This window comes from Octopus sinensis, linkage group LG17, assembly GCF_006345805.1.
Source record: "Octopus sinensis linkage group LG17, ASM634580v1, whole genome shotgun sequence".
Taxonomy (NCBI): domain Eukaryota; kingdom Metazoa; phylum Mollusca; class Cephalopoda; order Octopoda; family Octopodidae; genus Octopus; species Octopus sinensis.
The window spans coordinates 14,834,729-14,847,193 of NC_043013.1; the positions used below are offsets into that span (position 1 = coordinate 14,834,729).

Here is a 12,465-nt window from a genome sequence, read left to right on the forward strand (position 1 = left end):
AAAAAAAATAGAGAAGTAGGAAATAAACCATTTATAATGGTTAGGTCAGTGGTTCCCATAGTGAGCAGTACTGTCCCTCTGGGAGCTGTGGAAAGGTTCAGGGTTGCTGAAGAAGAGCAGGGACGATAATGGGTTGGCCAAAAGCGGGCAATGGATGTAAAAACAGCAAAATAATGGGTTATGTTTTATTAGTGAAATACAGTTGTTTTGAAATTGATACAGAAAGTGGGCTACATTTGTATTGGTGAGGTGGGGAGCGCTAGGAATGTGGCCTGGGTGCTAAGCGTAACAGCCTAAATAAGTTTGGGAACCACTGGTGTAGGGTCAAAGTAGATAAAGCTATAAATATTAGCATGAAAGCTATTGGTTTAAAAAACTCCTTGGGTAGAAAACAGCCAATGACTACCTACTCCCCACAAATCTTATAATGTAGATAATATGTATATGTGTGTCTATCTATATATAAGTACCAGCCTTCAAAAGAAAAGTAAGTACTGGGGTCGATTCATTCAACTAAAATTCTTCAAGGTGGTGCCCCAGCATGGCCACTGTCTAATGACTGAAACAAGTAAAAGATAAAAGGTGTATATATATATATATATTACACATAAGGCGGCGAGCTGGCAGAAACGTTAGCATCCGCCGTTACGTTCTGAGTTCAAATTCCGCCGAGGTCAACTTTGCTTTTCATCCTTTAGGGGTCGATTAAATAAGTACCAGTTACGCACTGGGGTCGATATAATCGACTTAATCCGTTTGCCTGTCCTTGTTTGTCCCTTCTGTGTTTAGCCCCTTGTGGGTAGTAAAGAAATATATATATATATATATATTTACACACACACACATACACATGTATATGTACATACATATAATAAGACAGACCTATCTCTTGTCAGTTCATGGAATTTCCTCTTCCAGTGTCTGATGCTGTGCAGGAGATAACTACAATGAAATGCATGCATCCATATCCGTCTGGGTAAGGGGCACCTTGAACTGACTTGACGTGTTTACACTGATTTATCTACAGCAAAAAAAATTTTCTCCATGACGTTAAATGATGATGATGATATATATACATATCATCATCATCATTTAACGTCCGCCCTCCATGCTAGCATGATATAATATATATGTACATTACTTGTTTCAGTCATTAGACTGTGACCAAGCTGAGGGACTGCTTTGAAAAACTTTTAGTTGAATGAGCCACTCCCAGGACTTATTTTTTAAGCCTAGTATTTATTCTATTGGACACTTTTGCCAAATCACTAAGTTACAGGGATGCAAACACATCAACACCGGTTGTCAAGCAGGTTGGGGTGGGGGACAAACATGCACATACATATATATATATATATATATATATGACAGGCTTCTTTTAGTTTCCATCTTCCAAATCCACTCACAAGGATTTTGGTCGGTCTGAGGCTATAATAGAAGGCACTCGGTCTAGTGTGACTGAATCCAGAACCATGTAGTTGGAAAGCACACTTCTTACCACGCAGCCACGCGTGTGTGTAGATATCTGTGTGTATGTATATGTGTGTATATATGTGTGTGTATGCGTTTGTATATATGCATGTGTGTGGTGTGTATAGTTTCCGGTTCTTTTAATTACATTGAAGCCCTAACTCTTGTTGGAAGAATTTAGAAATATTTATCCAAATAGCGGAACTAACCAGGAAATAGTTTTCTGTAATATTTCCCCTCTATGCTCATTCCACAGTACACTCTGCCACTATGATAACATCTTACTAGGATGGGATTGTTAGATCTAAATAACTTCCATTTGGTTTTAGTCAGTCTCTATAATGTCTAAGGAAACACATTAGCCTTATGTTTCATTCAATTGGTTTTGATAGTAATTTAAATTGGAGCGGATTTTGGAAAATAACTAACTTTCCCATTCATTGGTTTGTTTAGATGGTGCTTGGAACAAAAGCGAAATATATATTAGTATATTAAGATGTTTGTATTAGGAATATAATATAGCAAAATGCAAATGTAAATTGGTAAACTAAAATGCCATTTGATATATAAAAATGACAACTGTATATTGGTATACTATGATGGTGTTTGGTACATAAAAATGGGAAGTATATATTAGTATGTTAAGATAGTGCTTGGTATATAACAAAATATAAGTAATGTCTGTTGTGTCTGGGGAGAGTCCTTTTTGTGCCTTCTTATTTAACACAATCACCGGTAAAATTTCCACTTTTTTCTTATTTTCTTATATGTGTAAAATTATAAAAATAAAAAAAATTTTTTAAATAAGAAAAAAGTAGAAATTTTACCAGTGAGTGTGTTACATTATAAGGCACAAAAAGAAAATGACTCTCCCCAGACACAACAGAATATGCTTCAACACACGAACTCATATAAAGAATCTTGCAAACCAAATCCAAAAACGAAATAAAATATAAGTATATATTGGGATAATAAGATAATGTTTGAAACATGACGAAAGACAAATGTATATTTGTACATTAAGATGTTGTTTGGGATGAAACCAAAGATAAATATACATTGATGTATTAAGATGGTGTTTGAACACAAATCTCAGATGTATAAATTTGAGGAGAACTCTTGTTAAATCATTTGAAATTTAAGGAAGGTGTGTGTGTGTGTTTCTCAAAGAACTGTTGTTTCTGTTTACGTAATCCTGCTCTTCCACCTAACCACAAAGTATATTCCAAGACCTGAATGGTTTAATTATAATTCTCATCAAGTTTTAATTAACATTACCTATGTATTTGATACATATATAATAAAAAACCACATGAAAATACAAATCCACTCTGTGGGGTGGTTGGTGTTAGGAAGGGCATCCAGCTGTAAAAAACCATGCCAAAACAGTCACAGTAGCCTTGTGTAGTCTTCTCCCTGGCCAGCTCCTGTCAAACTGTCCAACCCATACCAGCATAAGAGCCCACACATTCTTACAAAACGTGTGTGTGTTACAGAGAGGATATGTGAAGGGGATGTACATATATATATTTATATATAAAGCTGCAGTTGTCTGTGTGTGGCAGGTTTGGTAGCCTTCAACTAACACTATCTCCTCCAAGACCCTGCGGTGCAAGTTGACTAAAATTGAGAGTATGATAGAAGAAGGTTTGCTCTTCATTCTGTAGAAGAAAAAATTCAAATCAGACCATGTTAAGACCAAAAATTATTTACATCAAAAAGGTGCTTTTTTTCTATGAAAATCTCTGTTTTTTACGATTTTTTGACTGCTGTGTCACCATTTTTCAGTGTATTTCAACCAGAAAAATGTTCACTTAAAGAGAATAACAAGCTACATGACGCAAAATTTTTACTTTTCAAAAATTCCAATTCTAAAGGGTCGAAAAGAAAACAAACCCAAGCAACGCCGGGTTATACTACTAGTATATGTATAAAAATGGAAAAACTCTATTAAATAAAGTAAAAAAGAACTACTCAAACAATAAAGAAGGTGCTGTTTTTGTTACAAGAAGTTTTCCACATCCTTAAAAGAAAAAGCCCCCTTCCTTCAAAAATAACCCCTCCATCAAAACCTTTATTTAGCTAAATCCACCTTTATTAAATGTTCTATATTTGACCTGTTCATCATGACCTGATCTGGTTGTCTTTTCTCTCTTTTTTTTTCTCTTCTCCCCCCTCTCTTTCTTTCTACCTCCTTTCTTTCTTTCTTTCTTTGCTGCCGTTGCCACTGCTTGGCTGGATAAAAAAAAAAAATTGGTAAATTTCTCTACAGATCAAAGGAATTAATCTGTCAGGGCTTGGAACCCCCCAGTTCTGTCAGTTTGTCCGCGATAGAAGTAGACGCTTGCTACAGTCGGTAAGAGCACAGCCTAACCACCTCCACCACCATCACCACCTCCACCTCCTCCTCCTCCACCATTGTCCCCCCTCACTCCCACCTTTCCGTTTATTCATTTGCTTGGTACCATTGTAGTCGTTGTTCTTGCTCACCCTGGTGTTGTCATCGCTGTTGTTGTTGCTGCTGCTGCTGCTGCTGCTCTTATGAATGTTGTCTTTTAATCATATTATTTTTACCGTTTCCTTATTTAGATGCTTGCAGTTTTAACTTGTATATGCATGTTTGGATAGGTGGATATATGAGTGTGTGTGTGTGTATGTAATATGCACATATGTATGAATGCATGTCTGCACACCTGTGCACATACACATCTGTATACCTGTATATATGGAAATGTATTCATATGCTCATTTAAAGTTTATCTGGTGTATACTTATGTGTGTGTGCTTATGTGTGTATATATGTGTGTGTATGCGTAAGCACTTGCATGTCTACACACCTGTGCACATACACATCTATATACCTGTATATATGGAAATGTATACATATGTTCATTTAAAGTTTATCTGGTGTATACATATGTGTGTGTGTTTATGTGTGTATATATGTGTGTGTATGCATAAGCACTTGCATGTCTACACACCTGTGCACATACACATGTATATACCTGTATATATGGAAATGTATACATATGCTCATTTAAAATTTATCTGGTGTATACATATGTGTGTGTGTTTATGTGTGTATATATGTGTGTGTATGCATAAGTATGAGTGTGTGTATAAGCACCTGCACAGAAAGCTGTGCATGTTTGTACAGAAAGGTTATGACATCTGTCGAGATGCATGTGTGTATGTTTGTTAGAATGTAAGTTATAATTTCGGCATCATATATATATATATATCTATATATATATATATATAATTTGCATATGTGTGTATGTATACATTTGCATGTGTAAGTATATATACACGTGGATACATAAATATGTATATATACATGCATATATATAATTGTTGATGTGTGTGTGTGTGTGTATGTATTTATGTATGTGAATATGCATGTATGTATATATGTGTGTATATATGACAGATTCAAACATGGAGTAACGTGGGTACAATATTTAGCCCATGTTGAGACTAGATTCATCTTCTCTTTGGTTTATTTTTCGTTTTTCTTTTATCACAACCGTTATATATATATATATATATATATATATGCGTGCGTGAGTGTGTGTATATAGCACAGTTTTATTTACTTGTTTCTGTTTTGAACAGTCAGCACCACTACCACCACCACCATCCCTGCCCCACTCCCCCAGTCCCCCTGTGACACACCTGGAATATCTTAGTGCATCTTTCTGCAAATATCAAAGACACCTTTCTCACTCATTTCACTGCGTAGTATTCTTCAATATTTTTGCAATATTCTTTCGTTAGACAATTTTTGTTTCATAGAATTACATTTTCTTTGTGAACGACTTTTTGTTAGTGTTCTGGTTCTTGTCATTGTTTTTGTTATTGTTTGTTTGTTTGTCTGTTTTTTGGGTTGTTGTTTCTTTTTTGTTTTTGTTTTGTCTTTGTCAGTTTTTAATATTTTTGTTGTTTTGTTTCTGTTTTTTCTAAAAATCTTAAATAGAACTTTCGATATTGTCTTTTTTTTTTACCTTTTTATCAATTCCATTTTTTTATTAATTCTGTCTTTTGACTTTTTGACCTCCAGCATTGCCTGGCACATGAAAGCATTTGAATAGTTGGTAATCCTTCTGTGTGTGTGTGTGTGTGCACATGGTTCTTTTATTGTCAATGTTATGTATGTGTGTGTGTGTATATATATATGTATGTATGTCTGTATAAGGCTGCAAGCTGACAGAAACGTTAGCACGCCAGGTGAAATGCTTAGCGGTATTTCGTCTGCCGTTATGTTCTGAGTTCAAATTCCGCCGAGGTCGACTAAACCTTTCATCCTTTCAGGGTCGATAAATTAAGTACCAGTTGCGCACTGGGGTCGATGTAATCGACTTAATCTGTTCATCTGTCCTTGTTTGTCCCCTCTGTGTTTAGCCCCTTGTGGGCAATAAAGAAATATATATGTATGTATGTATATATGGAAATCCTTAAAAAGATAGACATTGTTCTATGTTTGTGTTTGCATGTGAATATATGTGTACGGTTTCTTATATTCTCCATGTTATGTCTATAACACAATTCTCTGTGTGTTTGTGTATAAATGCATGTGGATATTCTGTTTCATATATGTGTGTGTGTGTGTGTATTTATGTATGTGAAAGTGCACAAGTAGATGAACACAGTCCTGTGTGTGTATGTGTGTTTTTATGTATGTATGTGTGTATGGTTCTTTATATATTCTCTTTATTACTCTTATATATACACATGTGTGTGTGTGTGTGTTTGAATGTATTTATGTATGCATATGTATTTAATGACATTTTTTATATAATCTTTCATATTGTATTTATATGCCTACAACCTCAATATATTGACAACTATAGGCAATAAAAATTTAAATAACTACTTTTAACCATAGGCTGAAACAGCTGTAAGAAGTGATTTAATGATTTCAATAATTTATATTATGATTTTTATAATTTGTATTCTTATCTTATATGTATTGAATTATAAGATATATATGTATGCTATTAAGGTTCTCATTTTGTTAAATGAATGAATAATTCAACATTCTAATATCCGAAAGTTGATGAACAAACTAAATTTGTTTCTCCATTTTCTTATTTGTATCATATATATATACATATAGATAGATAGATTGTTATTACATTGAGTGTATATTGATTCTCTTTAACTTAACAGTATTATAATTAATTCACATTACTCTACTAAATAAATTAATAATATTTGTGTGAATGCATTTTGTGTGTTTTTGCTGTTCCTATGTCTTTAAATTTTTTCTCATTTTAGTAGTTTTAAACTAATATGCAAATGTATTTTTACCGGAATCATTTTTTTCTTTCAGACATAGTGCATATAGGAATACATTATCTAATTATCTAATGTGTCCTTCCTTTCTTTTAAAATGTTTTTTAAGATGGTAGTGTGATATAAGAGATTTAATTGCTGTTCTTAACAACTGCAGAGGGGCTCCCTTGTCTCATTGCTTAGTTTTGTTTTGTTTTTTTGTTTTTTTCTGTCTTTGTATGGTCGTAGATCTGTATCCCCTGATAGAGCAGGTTTCTGATCAAAGTCATTTAGTCTTGACTCTCTCCTCTTTTCAGATGAATTTGCCATGGCTGGATGACATAATTCAGCTCAGACTAAGCTATCCTATGGTTTTTTAAAAAAATTTTTTAAAAGATGTGGCTGCTATTTCTACTGATCATATGGAAATACTCATTTACCTGTTGCTTTGTTGTTGGTGTAATTACAGCATTGTATGTTAATTTCAAGGATAACTGGTGATTGGTCTGTTGGAATCATCAACCATACAGTTAAATTATGATATAGAATAAATTTAAAATTTCCTCACCATTCTTTATCCCATTGATGACATTAGCATAAAGATCTTATTATTAGCATAAAGGTCATGTCATTAGCATAAAGATCTTCCCAAGATACAACAAAATCTGTTTTAACACACAAATCCACATCAAGAAATTTACAAACCAAATACAAAACTCAAATATTATAAACTTCAACCAAGCTCGCAGGGTGCTCAAAAACATTGTGTTCTGCTAGATCAGAATAACCACCCAACAGCTTTGCTTCATTATTGCATTAGGTAAAGAGGGTATTTCGTTGAAGTCACAAATGGCAATGAAAGGACTGACAAATGTGATTGATTGACTGACTGACTAAATGATTAATCAAACAACTGAGTAGTTAATTGGTTATATGGTTAGCTAATTATAACAAAAGAAGTGAAATAGAACCAGTGCATGTGTTTCTTATTCCCATCATGAATCATGCAAACCAGATAAAAATATGCAATAGTTTAAGAAATCTTTTCTCTACCCCTTTAGTATTTAAACCAGCCATATCTAGCCCAAATATTCTACCTGATTTATATTCAAACAGTCCAGATCCAGACTCTCACACCTACCCTACAATATCATTTCTTAAAATGTACAATTACATCATCAAAATCTCCAAGCTATGAGATAACGCGTGATTAATTCAAAGTAGTGCAAATAAATAAGTACTACATCTTTTGGGCAAAAAACTCAAGGTCGGATACTCTTTGACTACACCTCGTACGTATATGAACTGTAGCTTAACAATCAATTTTGAGAAGCTAATCTAAATAATACAGAGACACTTGAGAAAGATTCACTTGTGTATAATTCTTGAATGTTATCCAACCCAGCACTCTTCTCTTTCAATCATTTTCTTTCAAAATACACAATCGCTATTTCATTGACCTTGCAGAATCAAAATTCTTATTTAATATCTTTAATAGAAATAAAAACAGTAAAGAAAAGGAAAAAAATACATTGAGGGGTTTTTAATTTCATTAAATATTTTCTTAAGCTAGATCGTTGGCATTATGTAGATATTTTCAGTTAAAATATTTTGGGAGGTTTTCTGTAAAACATTTTTAATACTATGTTTGGTGTCTAATTTCATATGGACTCAATATGGCCCATTGTTTATGCATGGCATTAGCAAATTTAAAAAAACAGGTCACAAGTGATGTGATTTGAATAGTAGCCCCGCTAACGTTATGTCCTATGTTTGTTGTATGTGGCATAATCTGGGGAAACGGTTCTTCAAAAGGAGAAGCTGGATTGTTCCATTTAGTTCTCACAGTACCGCTCTGGAGGGTTTTGCTATTTGTGAATTTTTCAGAAGGAAAAAATCCCATTGAATGAATATGAGTTGTTTGATATCTATATATATTTTTTTTATATAGATACACACATACATGTGTATGTACATTCATTCATACATACATGTGTGTGTGTGTGTGTAAACTTCAAGCTATTGATTAATATTTATCCTAGATAAATAGACAGACAGAGAGACACACAGAGAGGTGTGTATTTATATATGTTTGTAAACATACACCCACATAAAATTATAAGAAAACCTACAGAGAGCCACAGATCGACTGTGTAGAAAGTGTTAAGTTCCAGCCAAACAGACATGGTAGTATTATAATACTGTAGATAGTTATAAGTGCCGAGAAACAGGCCTAGACAGGTGACAAAAAGAGGAGAGGGTAGCAAAGAGCAGTATGAGGTAAGTAGAAGACAAGTTGGATGTCAAGTGTACTTGACAAAGGAAGAAGAGGTTTTCACATGTTCGACAATGTGAAGATGAGAGGCACGAAGCATTCCAGATTGCAAAGTGGTGTACTAGAAATGGAGATATTGCTACGGAGAAGTGTGTACAGAATGATAGCATTACACTTGTTCTTAATGGTACCAAAAAGAAAGAGGCATGGAATTGCTATTATGAGAAGTTGCTGAAAGACGAGAATGAATGGGAGAAAGCATATACCTCAAGTTGACCCAACAGAGATATTAGCCATTCCAGGTGACAATGGTCACCTGTACAATTAAGCCATTCCGGTTGACTATGGTCACCTGTACAATTAAGCCATTCCGGTTGACAATGGTCACCTGTACAATTAAGCCATTCCGGTTGACAATGGTCACCTGTACAATTAAGCCATTTCGGTTGACAATGGTCACCTGTACAATTAACCCATTCCAGTTGACAATGGTCACCTGTACAATTAACCCATTCCAGTTGACAATGGTCACCTGTACAATTAAGCCATTCTAGTTGACAATGGTCACCTGTACAATTAAGCCATTCCAGTTGACAATGGTCACCTGTACAATTAAGCCATTCTAGTTGACAATGGTCACCTGTACAATTAAGCCATTTTAGTTGACAATGGTCACCTGTATAATTAAGCCATTCCAGTTGACAATGGTCACCTGTACAATTAAGCCATTCTAGTTGACAATGGTCACCTGTACAATTAAGTCATTCTAGTTGACAATGGTCACCTGTACAATTAAGCTATTCTAGTTGACAATGGTCACCTGTACAATTAAGCCATTCTAGTTGACAATGGTCACCTGTACAATTAAGCCATTCTAGTTGACAATGGTCACCTGTACAATTAAGCCATTCTAGTTGACAATGGTCACCTGTACAATTAAGCCATTCTAGTTGACAATAATATGGTCACCTGTACAATTAAGCCATTCTAGTTGACAATGGTCACCTGTACAATTAAGCCATTCTAGTTGACAATGGTCACCTGTACAATTAAGCCATTCTAGTTGACGATGGTTACCTGTACAATTAAGCCATTCTAGTTGACGATGGTCACCTGTACAATTAAGCCATTCTAGTTGACGATGGTCACCTGTACAATTAAGCCATTCTAGTTGACAATGGTCACCTGTACAATTAAGCCATTCCAGTTGACAATGGTCACCTGTACAATTAAGCCATTCCAGTTGACAATGGTCACCTGTACAATTAAGCCATTCTAGTTGACAATAATATGGTCACCTGTACAATTAAGCCATTCTAGTTGACAATGGTCACCTGTACAATCAAGCCATTCTAGTTGACAATGGTCACCTGTACAATTAAGCCATTCTAGTTGACAATGGTCACCTGTACAATTAAGCCATTCTAGTTGACAATAATATGGTCACCTGTACAATTAAGCCATTCTAGTTGACAATGGTCACCTGTACAATCAAGCCATTCTAGTTAACAATAATATGGTCACCTGTACAATTAAGCCATTCTAGTTGACAATGGTCACCTGTACAATTAAGCCATTCTAGTTGACAATGGTCACCTGTACAATTAAGCCATTCTAGTTGACGATGGTTACCTGTACAATTAAGCCATTCTAGTTGACGATGGTCACCTGTACAATTAAGCCATTCTAGTTGACGATGGTCACCTGTACAATTAAGCCATTCTAGTTGACAATGGTCACCTGTACAATTAAGCCATTCCAGTTGACAATGGTCACCTGTACAATTAAGCCATTCCAGTTGACAATGGTCACCTGTACAATTAAGCCATTCTAGTTGACAATAATATGGTCACCTGTACAATTAAGCCATTCTAGTTGACAATGGTCACCTGTACAATCAAGCCATTCTAGTTGACAATGGTCACCTGTACAATTAAGCCATTCTAGTTGACAATGGTCACCTGTACAATTAAGCCATTCTAGTTGACAATAATATGGTCACCTGTACAATTAAGCCATTCTAGTTGACAATGGTCACCTGTACAATCAAGCCATTCTAGTTAACAATAATATGGTCACCTGTACAATTAAGCCATTCTAGTTGACAATGGTCACCTGTATAATTAAGCCATTCTAATTGACAATGGTCACCTGTACAATTAAGCCATTCTAGTTGACAATGGTCACCTGTACAATTAAGCCATTCCAGTTGACAATGGTCACCTGTACAATTAAGCTATTCCAGTTGACAATGGTCACCTGTACAATTAAGCCATTCCAGTTGACAATGGTCACCTGTACAATTAAGCCATTCCAGTTGACAATGGTCACCTGTGCAATTAAGTCTTCAGCATTTAAACTAACCATATTCAACCCAAATATTTTACCTGTTTTATGTTCAAACTGGCCAGCTCCAGCCTCTCACACCTACCCAACATTGTCATTGTAAAAATAAGCAATTGCATCATTGAAATCTAAAAGCTACAAGATAAAGCATGGTTAAATTTAATGTGAATCAATGGCCATTACATCTGATAAATCTTAATGTTAAAGGGTTAAAGTTTGAAGACAAGGAAAATGACTAGACTGTGAAGAATAGTTGCTGTGACACTTGAAATATCTGTCACAATAAGTCCCATGGGAGTCACTTGTATAGTTAACCAGATAATACAGTGAGATGTCTTACTTAATGACTGGTGAAGTAATATCATTCTGAACTACTGTTTCCTTCTTGCTTGATGAGGCTGATATCATCCCATGTTGATAGTTTCAGAGTTGTCATCATGTGTAGAGCCATTCAGGTCCACATGTGCTCTCCATCGCTAGCAGTCCGGTACCAGCCCCTCTGCAACCTCCAAGGTGACGTTGAGCCTCTAGAGATCTCCCCCAATCACATCCAGTCATTTGGTGTGGGAGAGCCAGCTATGAGGTCTCTTCCAGCCTGCAAAATAGATATATAAAGAGAGGAAGCTGACTACAGAGGTATCAAAATTGTTGGATCAGGTGATGAAAACTATGGAAAGAGTTATAGCATAACTGATTAGATACAGTAGTTGTCCAGATGAGATGAAGTTTGACTTTGTACAAGGAAGAGGTGATGACATATTCCTAGAAGTAATAGCCAGGGGTAAGTCACAATACTGAGCATTCATCAGCCAGGAGAAAGGCATTTCTCAGGGTTCGAGGTTCTGTAGTCTGGTGGTCACTAAGGAAGCTAAGCATTAGATGAATGGTTTGTGAGAGCTATGCAAGCCATGTACAAAAGTCAATCATTATGGTAAGAGATAGTAATCATTATCATCATCGTTTAACGTCCATTTTCCATGCTAGCATGGGTTGGACGGTTTGACCAGGGTCTGAGAACCAGGAGGCTGTACCAGGCTCCAGTCTGATCTGGCAGTGTTTCTACAGCTGGATGCCCTTCCTAACGCCAACCACTCCATGAG

The 12,465-nt window shown here is 35.4% G+C and overlaps 1 protein-coding gene across 3 annotated transcripts in view; it reads left to right on the forward strand.

The window, feature by feature from the left end:
- LOC115220683 (dmX-like protein 2) overlaps nt 1–12,465 on the forward strand; it is a 179,075-nt gene that overhangs the window by 149,892 nt on the left and 16,718 nt on the right. For 2 of the 3 annotated variants that reach the window (XM_029790800.2, XM_029790801.2), the window contains one exon: nt 3,743–3,826. The exons of the other annotated variant lie outside the window; for it this stretch is intronic. In XM_029790800.2, the coding sequence (XP_029646660.1) occupies nt 3,743–3,826 (84 nt within the window). The remainder of the gene's footprint in view (nt 1–3,742; nt 3,827–12,465) is intronic. 3 annotated transcript variants of the gene reach the window in all.